The following is a 16,922-nucleotide window of genomic DNA, read 5'->3' as shown; positions in this document are numbered from 1 at the left end:
ATTTTTCGATGAGTAATTGTGTGCTTGAAATCTTACACAACCAAGTGCCATTTTATACATTCAACTGTTTTATGTTGAGCTGAGCCATGGAAGGACATGGGAAGAACGGATTTTCCCTGCAGTGTTATAGGAACCAGGTGCAGAAGGTGTCAGTGAGGCTGAAGCACTGGCTGTTTTTGATTATTATCCATAAGGACTCTATTATCTGGGTCACACCATGCAAAGAGGGCACATTTTTGAGAGCGATGGGAGCAGCAGTAAGAGAGTCCCTCGCATTTTACCAAGAATGAAAACTTTTAATGGAAACAGCTTTCTGCTGAGAGGAATGTGTCCCTTTACTAAAAAAATAGGCTGGACTGGCTTCTATTCGTATAATATATAACAGAGTGTACTATCACTTCAAGGTGAGGATTTGTGTATATTTATTTTTTTTCACCTGTGCCAGTATAGGTTATGAGATCAGTCTGGCTCAGGTCCAAAAATACCAAAACAAGCTTAACAACAGAAAGAATAACGTGTAAAGCTCAGCTCACTGTGTTTATATCACTCATATATGTGTGTGTGTGTGTGTGTGAACAGGACTGAGACAACCGTGTGTGTTTGGTTGCTTGGTTGACTGGTTAATGGTTAACTTAACATTAATATTTGTGTGTGCGGCAAACATTTCCAAAAGCCTTTACACAGATGTACAGCTGCTGCCAGATGTAATCAGAATTTGCAGTTGATTCTGAGACATATTTTGACTCTTTTGTGGTTATTGAACTTGAATCCCTTCAGGGACGTCTTCTCTGCACCTCATATAAAAGGCAGCCAGAGAGTAAACCACGCTCAAACCTTTCAGCCTCTAATGTGCACGTACAAGACTTCTGGCCTCTGATGGTTAGTCTTGTCTGACATATGCCGATACCCCATTACAACATTTGAAATAAATACATTTTTCTGGTTGTCAACAGTACGTTTGATGTGACTAAGCAGTCTCTTGTCCAAAACAAACCACTCAGTCAGCGTGACGACTGCCGGATTAACGGGCATCAACCTCAAGCAAAGACAGTAATAGGATAAAGCTGAAGTGGAAAGATTACGAACAGAGCTCGTCAGGTCAAGATATCCTGACGAGTTCTGTCCACACCGACCACTTTGTTTATTTCGGTCGACAGAGAAGCACCTTCAGTCTGCTGCTGGTGAGTTGTGCCTCATGTAATCGCTCTGTTGTTGTTATGTTTGTCTTTTAGTTAATCAACACTTCTTCAGCTAATTTTTATCATTAACGCTTTTTCTAAGTGAAGTCAGAAATTTTCCATGAGCTGTGATAGCACAGTAACAGTTGTAGATAGATAGATACTTTAATTATTGCCATAAATAAAATTCAAATATTCAACAGCTGTATTTAAAAATTAACATCCCTAAATTCATAACCATAGATAATTAAATCATGTTAAAAAAAATTACACCATTCTTCCCCCTTTTTTTTACCCACTCATCCTGGATGTCAGCTGCCAAAGGGCAAAAAGTGAGATACGCCAAGGAAAAGACAGCAGTCTGTTATTGGGTTATAGTTGAATCAGTTTAAACATATTTTAATAAAAGCTGGAGACAGTAAAATAGAATAGAGAAGCTGTTATTAGCACATCCCTAAAAAGTTCATCCCTGTTTACTGTAAATCCCTGCTGCATACCAAATTGTGTAACTCACGAGGCTTATAATTGAGGCACAGGCTCTAGAAAATTCAGGCAGATGATTTAACTGTTACCAAACTGGCAACCCAACTCAAAACAATTTAAAAAATGTATTTTTAAAGTTTCCTCTTTTGTGTATCCTTGTGATTTTATGGAGCTTAACCTCCTGACACAGCAGATGTCCCTGTCGGAAACACAGCTTGCAAGATTTTTGAGCTGAATTTGACCCTACGGTGCCTTTTGCTTGGTGATCACCGCCTGCTGCTGACCTCACACTGGTGCTGCTTAAAGTAAAAACTAAACCCAGTCAGCCAAATGAATAAAAAGAAACAAAAGAAAAAGGGCAAAGCCTCCTCAGAGTCATAACAGGCTACACCATTGCTCTAAACAATATAAGTTAACTTTGTTTAAATGCAGTATAGTATAGTGATCACTATTCTGTGCAGGAAACTATTGGTGAAATGTAAACAAATATGGTAACTGACAACTAAGTATGAGAGAGGTGGGGTTTTTCAGCGCCTAGTGGCTGTGTAGCACCACCAAGTGGCAGACTTCCATATGACCACGTTAAATCAGGCTCATGCTCACCCTTAAATCCTGTTGCTTTTGTGGCTGACAAGATAGCACTTATTGTTTTCTTGAAAATGGATAAAGATGGATTTGTGTATGCAAGCACAAACAAGTCAAATTATTAGATTTGAAAGCAAAGGAAAGAAAGCCTAAGAAAAAAGAAAAACTCCAGAGAGCACAAACCTCCGCCTCGGCAGCTCACTCTCTGGGGAGTAGTTACATTTAAAGGAAAAGAAGTGCATTCTTTATATATTCATGTTATTTTCATTGTCCTTTTTAGAAGTTTGTAGTGCAGTAAAACCAAGTGCAAAGTGCAGGTGTTTACCATCTTAATATACTTGACATAATTTTGAGTATAATTGTTATTTTGAGTATTTTTTATTTTTGTGCATATAGTTCACATGTAGCATTCATTTCATTGATTATTAAAACAATGGAATGTTTAAATGATTAGGGATAAATATCAAGTTAAAAAGGTTTTAAAATACTCATGAACATGCTATATGTATTAAAGTTGTTATCAATTTAAAGTATTATAACTTTAATTGTAATGTACATAAAAATAAGATTCAGCTGTACTCAAAAAGTTCTTGTCAGTCTCAAAACTGACATTTGAAGCAACTATGTGCAGCATTATTAACATATTAATCTACTGACCTTAAAAGAGAGGTGAGAGGTCAGATTTGACATGATATTTTAAACCCTTATATGGTGCTTTCTATATGTCGGCAATACACACCACCCTTGGTGGTACATACTTTTGAAGTTAAAAAGCTTTTTGCCATTTTTTTGACCAACAAATCATTAAATTGAAGACCTGGGTGGATGTAGGAAAAATGTTCATGCATTGTTAACATGACCTCACTCTATACCCCGACAAAGTTTTAGCACAGTTCATTCAAAACTTTCAAGCTGTTGTGTTCACAAACAAAATGACATGCAAATACCACCAAAAACATAACCTGCTCGGCAGAGGTAATTAGATGTATCACCTTCATGTTCAGTCAAAGGACTTTCCTGACTTTGTTGAATACTTGTTGAATACTTGTGTATTTTATTTGACTGATCAAATGTTGAATTTTGAAAGGTGTTTATAAGGAACAAAATTCTTAATTATTTCAAGCAGTGCATGATTGCATTTAGCTAGACACCGAGAGAAACAGTGAGCGCTTCTTTGATGTCTACAGTTCATCTATGGAGAGACTGGCAGCTCTTTGAAGTGCCGTGCATCAATGTTATTACAGTTAACTAGAACAAAACCAAAAACTGAACTAAACATTTTAGTTATCTAAAATTAAAGTAAATAAAAAACTGAGGCAACTTTGTGAACCTGGAAAACTAAGCAAAATAAAATAAAAATCTAGAGGGAAAAAACCCTTAGTTTTAATATTTATTAATTTAGTAAAACTCACATTGACATGTTTATTGAGACTTCGGATGTCTACAAGACTGAGTCAAGTATAAAAACAACAACAACAACTAAAAGCCAAAACAAAATAAAAATAAAATCAATTAGAAATACAAACTATAATAACTCTGTATGGTACATCAGTGCTCCAAAGTCTTTGGACCTAAAGTCTATCCATGCCTTATATTTACCTATTAACTGAATATTTGCAGGTTATTGGACTTCATAAATTTAATATTTTCTAAAGTATTTGCTTACTCATCTTTGCAAAACGATCTCTTTGATAACCATCTTAAAGTTTATGCACAGATAGGCTCTACTGTTTAAATCTCAATGTCTAAATGTGAGTCGGTTTCATACATAACCCCTAAACCACACTTGGTATATCCTGTCAGACTCTTTATTTGTCGATGTGACAGAGCTCCAAAATGGACTTCCTGCTGGGTTTAACACTTTTGTTGGTGACGCTGGGTCTCCTCGATTCTGCACCTACGGATCAAGGCGAAGGCATCTCAGAGGACACTTTAAAACGTGAGTTAGCAGAACAGACTCTTCCAAGTAGATTTGTTTCATCTAATTATTCTTTTGTCCAGAAATATTTGTAACTGACTTTGAAGGAAATGTGTTTCTTGTTCTTAATATTAAACTTTTAGGGTTTAATAGTGTGTTTATATGTAGACTAAAATGTACTCAGATTCCTTTTGTTTTCTCAGAGTTGTCACTGGGTGGTGAGAAGCTTGTGGATGAGGAGGTGAGGAGAGCTTTGTATGGGGTGAAGCAGATGAAGGAGGTGATGTGGAGGAACGAGCAGAAGCATGAACACCTGATGAGGTCTTTGAGAAACAGCAGCGAAAAGAAGAAGGTTGGATCAACGTTCACTTTCCTGCAAAAGAAAATAAAAGATTCGAGTCAATGATGAAAATATATTAAAGAATCCTATTTTGACCACCAGGGGGCAGCAGAACTAGCCAAGGAGGTGACTGAGAAGCTGAAAGAGGCAGAGGAGCAGTGCAAAGACTCCCTGCAGTCTGAGTGGGAGGACTGCAGACCCTGTCTGGAGGATGCATGTAAAAACTTCTATACCTCCACCTGCCGCAGGGGCTTTGTTTCTTTCCATACTAAGGTATGCAGACTTTCATGCCCTGCCCTTCAAATAATGCTGCTAGAAATAAAGTTACATGTTCTCAGTTGAAAAATGACAGTTGTACAGTTGGCGCAATCTTCTCCCACTGACTGACTGTTGTATTTTCAGAACAATGCACTGAATAACATTGACTGAAGTCGCCTGAATACATTAGTCAGTAATGGGAGTCATAAAAATTGAGTACAAATCCATTTTTAAAAATAGATACAAAGCAGCAGAAAAAATAATTTATTATCATTAATTATTTTTTTCATTATGTATTTGTTATTTTAGCAATTTTGGTTTTTTGTATATTAACAATAAGACAATACCTCAAAATAAATCCTGATGTTTGAGTAGTAGATGCTAAATTCAGCTAAAACGGGATGTTTTTGAATTATCCTGTGACTCCCAATCCTGAAATCACAGTTGTTCTATTCTATTCTGTGAAATGCATCAATTTCCATCACTTCTGTTTTGTAGGTAGAAAACTTTTTTAAAAGAGTTTCCCGGCGCTTTGGTCCCCGTGAGCCCAACTTGGAAGCAGGGGACATTCTGGTAAACCAGGATAACAACACAGACACAGAGATCGTCCAGACTGAAGACTCCTTCAACCGACTGGTCAATAAAGTGGGAATGCTGGTGAACCGTACCGTCACCCTGGTCTCTAAGCTGAGCAGCAGGCTTGACAAAGCACTTCAGAGAGCCTTCCTGAACAACACCGATATCCTGATGGAAGAAACCACCTCTGATCCCTACGACCCTGCCCGGGACTCGGGCTTCCTGCAGGGTGTGGGACTAGAGGAAGTACTGGAATCCTTCTTTGACTTTGGCAAAAGTGTGGTGGATGAGTTTGGAGCTGTGGTGACCCAGGTGTTTGATGATATCCACAAGACAGTGGAGGAAGAGAAGAAGAAAGGTAATGATTAAGCTGAGCAGTTTGCCACACGTGTGCCAGTGTGGTTAAAAATGATAACAGCTGCAAATTCCTTGGTCCCAGTGTCACATGGTTTGGAACTACTGAGTTGAAATCATTTTAAATGTAATTGAACATTTCACTGCATTTTCATATTTGTAAGTTAACTGTAAAGACTCAGTTTTATTATTCTTAGCTGTTCCATAAAGTGTTAGTAAACTAAAAAAAAACAAAACAAAACGTGATCAGATATTTTTCTGTTGTAGAGAGGGAAAGTCTTCCTCGCTTCCTGCAGAACAGGAAGCTGTGCAGAGCCCTCCGCAGACAGACATCAGAGTGCTGGCAGCTACAGAACGAGTGTGAGGCCTGCCAGGGAGCTCTGCTCACAGGTGGGCAACCACCAGCCTCAACCTGGACGTTTATTCGAGCTGACATTTTGAAACTTAAAACGTTATCTTCTTCTTGGCTCCAGAGTGTCCCAGTGTTCGGGAACTGCACGTGGAGTTGGATGAAGTTTCTCAGCTGCTGGAAATCTCCAAAGAGCAGTATGATGAGATCTTGTCTATTGTCCAGCACCACACTGATGAAACAGTCAGTTGGCTCAGCAGCATGGCGGCTGTATACAGCTGGGTGGCTCAGGCTGTGAGCAACAGCAGCGCTCCACAAAATATCTTCCACATCACCAAGGTGAGGAGGGATGGTGGAAGAGGTGGTAAAGCTATGATGAAATATGAAATAAAAACAGCAGATATATGTTTTCTTAAAGAGAAATTTAAATGGAGGTATATCCACAGAGCTTTTGTCATGGAACTCTTAAGTCTTCAATAAACCAAATTTAAATCGCGAACATTTATAAAATAGTACCCCCAACAATCACACAACCTGCTATGAGCAAATACTTGGTGACAATGGGGAAAAAAACCCTCCCTTTCAACAGGAAGAAACCTTTGGCACAACCAGACTCGGGGAGGAGCGACCATCTGCTATGCCTGGTTGGGCGAGGGAAGGAAAATAGGACAAAAGATAAAATATAGAAGAGAGCCAGAGTTTAATTGCTAATGATTAAACACAGCAGTGGAGAATAAATGCACAGAGTGAAAAGAGATGAGTGAAGAAGAAATGCTCGGTGCATCACGGGAAGCCCCTCCACAGCAGCACTCACCTATAGCAGTGTAACATAGGAATGGTTCAGTCATCTGATCCAGCCCGAACTTTAAGCTTTAGCAAAAAGGAAAATTTTAAATCTGATCATAAAGTGGAATATTTATTGTATATGCCACTGCACAGGAGCGCTTGACGTAAAATGACTTCTTCCACTCTCCAGGTGGCACCAGAGAGCCACAATGAACAGAATGAGGCTGTTCGTGAGACCAAAGTGGAGGTAAACATCCTAAACTCTCCTCCGCTTACCCTCACCGTTCCCAGTGAGCTGGAGCTGCAGGACCCAGCCTTCATTCAGTATGTGGCTCGGGAGGCTCTGGAGAAGTACAAGGAGATGGTCAGGTGAGAGCCAGAATGACTGAACCCTTCACCCATGCTTTTGTCAGCATCACCTGTCTTTTTTTATTTTTAAAGAAAAGAAAGAAAAGGCAGAAATGTCATTAGATAGCAAGGCTGAATCTTTCTGAAATATTGATGATTGATTGATTGATATTCATCAGTTTTACTATGACGGTGGAGATCATTTAGGTATTGCTTTCTCTGCTTCTTTACAGGTTCGAAGATGAGTAATACTGCAGTGTGCAACAGTGAATACAACTCGAGCATGTTTGTATTGTAGCCATCATCTTGTTGAAATCTACAAATGTCAAATCAAAGTCAGAAATCATCGGTATTCAGTAGAGTAAAGTAAAAAGAAGCATAAATTTAAATGAATTTTAAAAAATGGCCACGATTAAGAAAACACCTGGACGTCTTGGGTCCGACTCTTCAAGGGGATCACTGCAACTCGTCAAGAACACAAGTAGTAAAAGTAACCTTTGAGTAAACCTTTTATTTTCTTTCCTGTACAAAAATCATTATTAGTAACTTTTCTCATTAATTTCATTATTCATGTCCCTACTAGTTCAAGTCCCCAAGTTTTTATGTTTAAGAACAATCACATATGTTCTTTGAGTGATGAACAGAAAGAATTACAACAACAACAACAACAACAAAAAAAAAAAAGTTCACATCTTTGTAGCTTTCATACTCCCAAATTTCCCCATCACACACACCTGGACAGAGAATGGAAGCATTTCTAAGAATTTCTTATTAGATTTTGATCTGTAAAAGCACTAAAGCCCTGTCTGGAACACAGTGTGTGCCATGTGTTTGTTTTGTCTGTCTGGTTCTAGTTAACTCGCACACGAAGTGATATATCATCTGTACCGCCGGGAACTGAACTATGAAAATCATAGGAGAGGGGAGCTGCTCACATGCAAATACCACTGGAGATGCTTCATTAAACATCACCACACGGCTTTGCATAGTTGCATTTCAAACCTATGAGAATACTTGATTGAGGTTGTAGCTTTGGATAAAGCTTTTCCCTCCAGCAAAATCTGAAATGAGGACAGTGTCGATCTGCACACAGTCCCACGTATGGCGACTCCTGCACCGTCAGTCACGGCGCTGCAAAACTTGACTGTGTAGATGTGTGCAATAATGAAGAGAAATCTACAAGAATCTTCTGTAGCAATCAGAGCTGTGCAACAGGGAAAGAAAGACAAGAAGCAAATCTTATAGAAAGATGAAGACAATCTTAATTAAATTTCACAGCTGAAATGTCTAATCTTTTCTTTTCTTATACAAAATGTTAATCAGGAAAAACTGTTTGCACTTGTAAATTAGCAAAATACCTCTTTATGATTTCAAGTCCCAGATTAAATGACAAAAAAAAGAAAATTTCATTTGAGATTCAAAAAACCCTGTTAAAAAAAGAATCATATAAAACATTTGTTATTCCTGCTTCTTCCACCTCGTCACACCTGCTCAAATACACTTTTTATACATACTGTATGTACATCTGCGGTCATCTCTCAGTACATTCTTGCATCCATACGATACCACCGTTTTTCCTCCTCCATTTATTCCACCTCATAATGCTCCAAACTTTACAGTCAGAGCACATACGTAACATCTCACACAGTAATTGGGCGCCTACTACATACGTATAGCTGACAAATTAAAGGAAATACTTGAATCCTTTGCCCCTTTTGTGCCCACTGAGTCACCACAAATCGACTCAAATCCATGCCGTTTGTTTTTCCTTTGATTTGTCAGCAGTCTGTTCTTATCAACCTACATATTCATACCAAACTCATATACATATAAAAGCTCTCACTCGAATATCAAAGACTTTTTGTTGTTAAATTTAATTTAAAAAAGGTGGTGGATTGGAGGAAGGGTAGGGGAACTTCTCATTAAAAAAACGTTCATTAAAAAAATGCATCCGCGAGTAACCATTCATTTGAAAATTTGGATCACAGTGTTGTGGCCAGCCTATATGGATTATTGTGATATGTAGAGTTCTCAGAGCTCAAACCGCCAGCGCCGATCTGCACGCTTGGACATTTCCCCACATATTTGGCCCCCCAGGTACACAAGGGACAAACCTCTACTTCCTCTACATCAGGTATGTCAGTTTGGAAAAGTTTGTAAAAAAAAAAAGAAAAAAAAAAGAAGTATTTTCTGCAGCTTCAGCAGAAACTTGTTGGTTTTCCTGGATTTTGATCTCTGCCGATGTACCCCGGTTTGCCAGAGTTTGTCCCAGATCCTCCCGACTAGAGGTTGTCTCCTGGCTGATACTGTGGCTCTGTGGCTGTGAAGTAGTCTTCTAAAAAGGACTGGATGTACTCGAAGGTCGGCCTTTCATCTGGCTCCTTCTTCCAGCACTGCTTCATCATCTCGTGCAGTGAATCGGGGCAGCCCTGTGGGCAGGGCATGCGGTAACCTCGCTCTACCTGCTCGAGTACCTCTCGATTCACCATGCCTTGAAGGAAAAAAACAAGGACAAGAAATACAATATAAATGGACAGCCATTATATAGTCAGGTTATCCAAACATGCATTACAAAGGTACTTCATACATCTATTCATTTATTTGATCTAAGTAAGGCAATGGGATTGTTATAGTGGAAATTTACACTATAGACAGACAAAAAGGGAGATTATCACACCATCTACTCTATGTGCCGAGTTAAGCTGTGCACTCTGATGGATGGGAATAAAATGTCATAAACTGGTGGTTTAATATAACTCTAGAGGGTTTTGTTTACACAATTCATTTTATTTATTATGGTCATGAGTAATAGACCTTCAGGATTTCTGAAGCTCTCTCAAAGTTTTTCTTTGGACATTGGCAGCTTTTTCACTAATTTTTACTCCAGTCCATGTAAGGATTTATTTGTTTATTTTGGCCTATGAATCATTCAAGCACAAAACAGGCGCCTAGCTCAAGGGATGAACCAGTGTTGAGGCTACACATACTGGACATTTGATTGCAGTTGCTTTTAAATTGTATTTTAAGGCAATTTGTTACAAACAGAATGGCAGAAAATAAATTAAATCTTCTCAATCTCTTTAGTTGAATCACCAAAAACAAATTGCCAGGCATTAAATAGTAAGAGCGCCATTAGCTACTAAATAAATAAAAATTCTATAGTATCTGAAAGTCGTGTCGTTAGGGAAATATCAATCCAAGACCGAACACACACACACACACACACACACACACACACACACACACACACACACACACACACACACACACACACAATCAACTAATATAGTTTGACTTCCACATCAATCTGACTTCTCCTGTTATATGGTTATTTGAAAAACCATATAACAGAAGGAGTCTTCCAAAGTTTTCTGGTCAAGAAAACTAGTACAACCTTTGATTAGGAAATAGCTCAGTGTGCAGCCTGACTGTAGAAAGCGCTGCCGTCATGCAGCTGACAGCAGGATTAAATGCCCACGCAGACCACTGTGGTAAGGGGGGGGAAAAAAACCTCAGTGACCCAGTTGGAAGTTCACTCATTATTTCCTGTTAAGACTTTTAGTCAATTTTAAAACACATACAGGGAGATAAGACTGTTAGCAGAAATAAACTGATCGATACAGGTGCTCCAGCGCTCTCACAGAGAAGTCTGCATAGCTTCCTCCAGTTTCTTACTCGTAAAACTGAACAACAAGAAAACAAACAGAACTGCTCCAGCTCCGGGTCCCAGTGTCACAGATTTCTTCCCAAGACAGGAAGACAGTGATCATGAACTCTGTGACACAGCACAGAAACAGCTCCGTGGGGAGCTCAACTGCAGCTAAAAGAGGTTATGACACAGAGTCAGCGGCATGGTCACAGCATAGCCGCATCCTCCCCCCTCCATCTCTCTGTGGGAGAGTGGGGATCAGATTATCTCACAGTCGGAGAGGAGAGGAAAAGCCCCGAGCAGCTGCTGAGACCAGGATGTGGTGGCAGCAATATGTCGGCTGCTGAGGTGGTAGCATGATTTACATCTCGCATGTTAAAACCTCAGCTCTAACATCATGTCTGCCTATTCGGGTAACAGTAGATATCTATACACACACACTCAAGATAAAATGGAAAAGAAATGACACATCATGGTCCAGACACTTGGTCTAACTGCATCCAAATACATCTGCACTGTCTAGCATGGAATTCAAATAAGAAGAGCAGACCATACATGTATAGTTCGGTGTGCTCTTACTATTATGGTTTTAAAAAATGCAAATAAGTGGGTTCAACCCCCTGAATCTGCAGCTCTGGGGTGAAATAATTAGAGGAATGATTTGCACTGAAACCAAGAAGGCCACAGGAGCCAGATGGACCTCTACAAGACACGGTTAAGTCGTCCATATGGCATGCTCTGTAATCAGTGTCAGTTTAATACAGTTAAAGGCACACACTGCAGCACTGATCTCATACAGCAGGGGGCAGAAACGAGGTGGGAGAAAGGGATAAGAAGGGGGATCACACATGCAAGGGTACTTTGCCCGTGACTGACAAGTCACTAAACACCTGAGGTGACTCATATCAGATCACATGCGTGGATTTCTATTCTAATTCACAGGGTGAAAAAGCCCCAGATGACTGAGGATGACAATAGCGTGCTGGAAAATAATTGTGACGCAAAACTGTCTCCTGGGGCAAACCATCACGAGAACTCCATTCAGCTGAACAAAGGAGGAGGGGCCAAAAGCATCTACAGCAAAAATTAAAGTGCATTACATGTATCTGCGTGTGCTGTCCTTACCTGGATATGGTACTCTGCCCTTGGTCACAAGTTCAGTCAGCAGGATACCGAACGACCAGACGTCTGATTTAATGGTAAAGCGTCCATACAAGGCAGCTTCAGGTGCCGTCCACTTGATGGGGAATTTAGCACCTGGCAAAAAGGAAAAGGAAAGAGCGAGGCGAGTCAAGCATGGGCAAAGAAAACATCAATAAGACTGCTGAATATTTCCTCAGTTGGTAAATCAATAGTTTAAACTTTTCAAATGTTAGAAACTGTGAAAAAGCAGCACATCCTCACATCAGGATGCCAAATCGGTCAACTGATTAGAAACGTTAACTGATTTTTTGAACCACCCTTCAGCTCAAAAAATGTGAGCATGTGTAGCCTAAATGAACAAAATCATGGTTCATGTAGAGGGCCTGCAAATAGCATTTTTATTTATAGCTAATATCAAAATCTGCTGTGACATTTTCAGTTTCAACTCAATTTTTTTTTAAGCTCCAAGTCCTGTATTAAGCAGCAGACATAACTAAATAGATCAGAGCAAGCACTGAGAGGCCCAGTATAAACATGCTCTTTATTTATAGCCAGTGCAGACAAACATGTGTCCAACTGCATCCGCTCCCTGTCACACACCTTGTCTGGCAGTGTACTCGTTGTCCTCGATGAGCCGAGCCAGGCCGAAGTCAGCGATCTTACACACCAGGTTATCAGCAACCAGAATGTTGGCGGCTCTCAGGTCCCTGTGGATGTAGTTCATCCTCTCAATGAAGGCCATGCCGTCTGCAATCTGGGATTAAGTTGGATTGGACAGGACGTAATGGTGTTATTCTAACTCGCTTCAGAAAGCAAAAGTGCAAGCATGAAAAAAGGACGTTTTATTTTCAATTACAGATCAAACAAACATGGCTGTATTTAGGTGTCAAGAAGATGAGAATACATGAAGACAAAACTCAAACAAGGCACTCTACACCTGTGACAATGACAGCAACAGCATCTGGATAAACATCACTAAACACAGCCATTCGACACCATTCTCACACTTGTTGTAAACTCCCTCTGAGGCGTCTCTGGGTTTCAGCCTGTTTCAGTTTTAATCCCCCCCCCAAAAAAAAAGAAAAATTACTACTCCGCAGAGTGGAGAGGGAGCCTGTGAGCGTGAAGAGGCAAATTAAGAGCAGATCACAGTAGGTGACTGAACCAGCGAGCTTAAATGGCCTCTGGTGAGCAGCGTTTAAGTGCTACAGGCAGTTAAGTGGGGGAGAACGAGGGGAGGCACACGGAGCGGTGAAGAGCTGTCGGAGGGGGAGAGGAGGCGCACATTGTTGCACAGGAAGCAGCAGAGAGGGGAAGGGTAGATATTAAATAAATTATGCCAGCCAGATGGAGAACAAACCGAAACCCGTATTCACAGGGCGTGAATATTTGACTCATGCACACCTACACACACGGCTGGAAAGAAACCAGCGTGGAGATTTCTCCGCTGCATTGCTGATGTATGATAATCTTTCCCCTCAGTCAAAGTTAAAAGAGAAGCCGGGCAGGGAAGAGATACGGGGAGCTGCTGCACCTGTGTTAGCATTTAAACACTGAGTTTTCATCCTACCTGTGAAGCCATGTCCACTAGCTGGGGAAGCTTCAGATACTTTCCATCTCCCTCCTTCAGAAAGTCCAGTAAACTACCTGCCAGAGTTTAGAAGACTACTGTCAAGAGAATCAATACATCCGTCTGCAACGTGTATAAAGACAACACAAAAATAAACAGAAACAGAAATAACCTGGAGGCACCGCAGCTGTTAAAAAGTGCATACAATCCTTCAAATGAACTGTGATGTGTTTTTAAAGGCTGCTGGACTGCTGGGGATCCAGTGGTGCAGGGGTGAGCAAGTTGTTGACTGGAAGGTTTGTGTGTGTTTAATGGGGTCAGATTAAGAATGAAATACTTATTAAATGCTGATGTAACTATCTGGCTGTGGTAATCACAGTTCTGTACCAGTTAATAAGTTCAAATTTTACCTTTTTGCTGCTCTTGCTCTTTAACATCTGCTCAAAAAAAATCAATCAATCAGAGTGAAAGGAGTGGCTATGGACTGGCTGACTATTGATCGCTTGGCTTAAGTATAATCGGTGTGACAGCTCTAAAAAGAGCTCTGAGGTAAGGGATAACATTATATAAGCTCTGAAATAATTTGCATTTACTTTTCTGAGGTTAAAAGATAAACAGAATATCTTTCATAGAAACACTCTAATGGAAAAACTGACAGACACAAATTATTATTCCAAGAGGACGTCAGTTTTTTTTTTTTTACTCTTTGAAAAGTCTGTCGATATTTTCACTTCTAAGGTTTACACAAGATATGTCAGGCTTCCTGCCTCACTCTTGGAGTGGAAAAAATGTATTTATCTCAAAGCTGCACTCAAACAAGCTCCTCATATACATACATTTTCTTGCAGCTCTGACTCTCTATGCCACCACAGTGGATTTAAAACCAAGCAAACAAATCAATTTGTGCTTGAAGGGAAGATTTTTCAGCTTTAATTCAGAGGTTTTACAAAAATGAATGCATGAAGTGTTTGGGTATTATAGCCATTTTTTTAATACACAGTCTCCATTTTCAGACAACTGACTGACGAGCAGTTTCGTGGCCAGGTGAGGCGAGCTCTCCTGTTATTTCATGTCAAATGAAGCACACATCTGAAGTTGATTCAAAGTGATTGTCTTTTGAATTTTAATGTTATTTTAACTACAAGCCCCAAAGAGACGTCACTGCAAACGGTATGGGCATGTTTGGCTGGCTGTTCCTAAACAGTTTATGGATGAAAAAAAATGAAAAGAAAGATGAAAAATGAAGCTGAAAATCTGCTTTTCAGTCACAGCATGACTCTTTTATAATATACCTGAATGTTTTAGATCATATTATATTATCACTAACAGAAAATTCATCATCATCTATGGAGATAAACCACTCATGACTTCTATGGCGTTCCACAGGGCAGTTGTCTTGATCCGTTATTTTTCTCCTTATACATGCTGCCACTTGGAAACGTCACCAAACAGCAAAACATTTGTTAGCGTAGTTATGCAGTCGATACACAGCTATCTGTAGAGCCAGGCGATACTGATTTAATGAACTTTTTATTTTTTATTTCATTTCTTCATTTATTGGCTCTAAAACCAAACACGATTTGTGTGTTTATTTGTGTTTATTTCTGATGGACTGTTTGTTTATTTAAATGTCTGTTTTCATTTGGGTTCATATGCTTTTGTTCCTGTGAATCTCTTTGGAACCTCCATGTTATACTGGGCTATACAAATAAATTTAAAATATACATTCTTTGTGTACATCGTCATAACTTCTAGTTTGGAAACTGAACAGTTCTTACCTTTGCCCATAAACTCAGTAACAATGTATATGGGCTCCTCGGACACCACAGCATAGAGAGGTACCAGTTTGTCATGTCTCAGTTTCTTCATGATCTGAGCCTCCTGCAGGAAAGCCTCTGGAGACATGGTGCCCGGCTTCAGGGTCTTGATCGCCACCTTAGTCGTACCGTTCCATGTGCCTGAATATATATGAAATAAAATGTGAATGGTCACTTATTTACGTTGCAAAAGGGACTTTTTTGCTTGAAAGATACAATAGAGGAAATACAATTTAAGACACTTCCAATTCATTAAAACACTAAAAGGCCCATTTTTCAATCCTTTCACGTGATTAAAAAGTCAATCCTAAAATCACTCAGACCTCTGGCAGGGCTCCCATGTATGGAGAGAACATGGCAGTTGAAATAATCGGCCACTTCCTGATTGAGAGCCACTTACTCACGCCCTGCTTACATACAATGAGCCGAGGCAGGAGATCTACTGCTTTCGTCAGAGGGCTGAGCTTCATGAATGAATCATAGCCAACAAACTCTGCGTGCATGCACACAAGCTGAAGGACAAAGTAGGACAATGATAATATCTATAAGTACTAATGTGAGGTGGGGAGCGCATAGAGAACATCATCTAAAAAAAAAAAACTAAAAAAAAAACGCACGAGCAGCACGAACTGCAGCTGAGCAGAAAACCATCACGAAACCACGAAGCAGTGAGCGACAGAGAGGGATTCCTGGGATTGCTCAGTGGAGGCTTGCAGGTCGAGGCTTGCTGCAGGGCAGGCTTAATTAAAGACTCAACGATGAAAGAAGAGAGTCGTGTTCACTCAGAGGCCCCCGTCTCACAAGCAGGCCAGTGAAAAGAAGCGTAGGAAGTGACCTGTGATTACTGGAGCTATGTGTGTGTGTGTGTCTATGAAAACCTACAGGAATCCGTAATCAGCTCTGACATCAGTACGTGTGCCAGTGAGGCAACAAGACAAGCCCATTCCTGACGTTAGTGCCACTCAACTTAAAACACTAATATGAACCAGTGTCATTTGTTTTTCACATTAACTCTACATAAGTTACATATTCATGCGCATATAAATCATGCACAGTGGGCATGTTTGTAGGCCCTAATGACTGTGTGTGTGTTTATGTCCACAAAGTTGTTCCTGTTCTTCACTAATTCATAAGTGTTTGTGTCAAACAGCAGCACTACAGAGGGGATTTATGTCTGCAAGTTGTTAACATCGGAAGTACTGCTCAAACGCACAGAGGCCATTGGTTTATCGCAATGTATCCCTTAACATCGCCATCTACAACCCTGTTAATAATTTCATTAATATTAAAGTGCAGAAAACAGAATGCAATGACCCACAAATCAATCAAATCCCATATTTAATTGAAAAGGACACAAAGACAACATATCAAATTTTTAAGACGTTTTCGAAACACCGCGGTTCATCGCGGTCATGTTTACAGCTGTGCTTCATCACCTCGTCCTGAAACGGCAAATTCTTTGGAAACATGGCTCTGAGTAAAGTTCCTGTTTCTGGCAGCCTTTCCAAGTATTTCTGACATATTTCACGCAATAACTATTCAGCTACTAACCCATTTATGTAGGCGTT

The 16,922-nt window shown here is 39.9% G+C and overlaps 2 protein-coding genes across 4 annotated transcripts in view; one reads left to right on the top strand and one right to left on the bottom strand.

The window, feature by feature from the left end:
* The first annotated feature begins 1,066 nt into the window (after positions 1-1,066).
* clul1 (clusterin-like 1 (retinal)) lies at positions 1,067-7,991 on the top strand. Of its 3 annotated transcripts, none has more exons than XM_063462895.1 (9): positions 1,067-1,181; positions 4,074-4,185; positions 4,368-4,516; positions 4,607-4,777; positions 5,261-5,696; positions 5,960-6,082; positions 6,166-6,380; positions 7,018-7,196; positions 7,409-7,991. In XM_063462895.1, the coding sequence occupies exons 2-9, from the start codon at positions 4,083-4,085 to the stop codon at positions 7,422-7,424; spliced, it is 1,392 nt and encodes a 463-aa protein (XP_063318965.1). In that variant the 5' UTR covers positions 1,067-1,181; positions 4,074-4,082; the 3' UTR covers positions 7,425-7,991. The 3 variants fall into 3 exon arrangements, with proteins under 3 accessions (XP_063318965.1, XP_063318966.1, XP_063318967.1); XM_063462896.1 differs by having other exon boundaries at positions 4,050-4,185; XM_063462897.1 differs by lacking the exon at positions 7,409-7,991 and having other exon boundaries at positions 7,018-7,200.
* yes1 (YES proto-oncogene 1, Src family tyrosine kinase) overlaps positions 7,430-16,922 on the bottom strand; it is a 34,256-nt gene continuing 24,763 nt past the window's right edge. The window contains exons 8-12 of the mRNA XM_063462894.1: positions 15,316-15,495; positions 13,538-13,614; positions 12,568-12,721; positions 11,950-12,081; positions 7,430-9,666 (exon numbers count right to left, since the gene is read on the bottom strand). Coding sequence (XP_063318964.1) covers positions 9,458-9,666; positions 11,950-12,081; positions 12,568-12,721; positions 13,538-13,614; positions 15,316-15,495 — 752 coding nt within the window. The 3' untranslated portion in view covers positions 7,430-9,457. The remainder of the gene's footprint in view (positions 9,667-11,949; positions 12,082-12,567; positions 12,722-13,537; positions 13,615-15,315; positions 15,496-16,922) is intronic.

This window comes from Pelmatolapia mariae, linkage group LG18 (genome assembly GCF_036321145.2).
Source record: "Pelmatolapia mariae isolate MD_Pm_ZW linkage group LG18, Pm_UMD_F_2, whole genome shotgun sequence".
NCBI classification, from domain to species: Eukaryota; Metazoa; Chordata; class Actinopteri; order Cichliformes; family Cichlidae; genus Pelmatolapia; species Pelmatolapia mariae.
This window is presented reverse-complemented; position numbering and strand designations above follow the sequence as displayed.

Coding starts and splice junctions, on each gene's coding strand:
- clul1 (XM_063462895.1), top strand. CDS start 4,083: ATGGACTTCCTGCTGGGTTTAACACTTTTGTTGGTGACGCTGGGTCTC. Junction 5,697..5,959: donor GGAGGAAGAGAAGAAGAAAG/GTAATGATTAAG, acceptor TTTCTGTTGTAG/AGAGGGAAAGTCTTCCTCGC. Junction 6,083..6,165: donor CCAGGGAGCTCTGCTCACAG/GTGGGCAACCAC, acceptor TCTTGGCTCCAG/AGTGTCCCAGTGTTCGGGAA.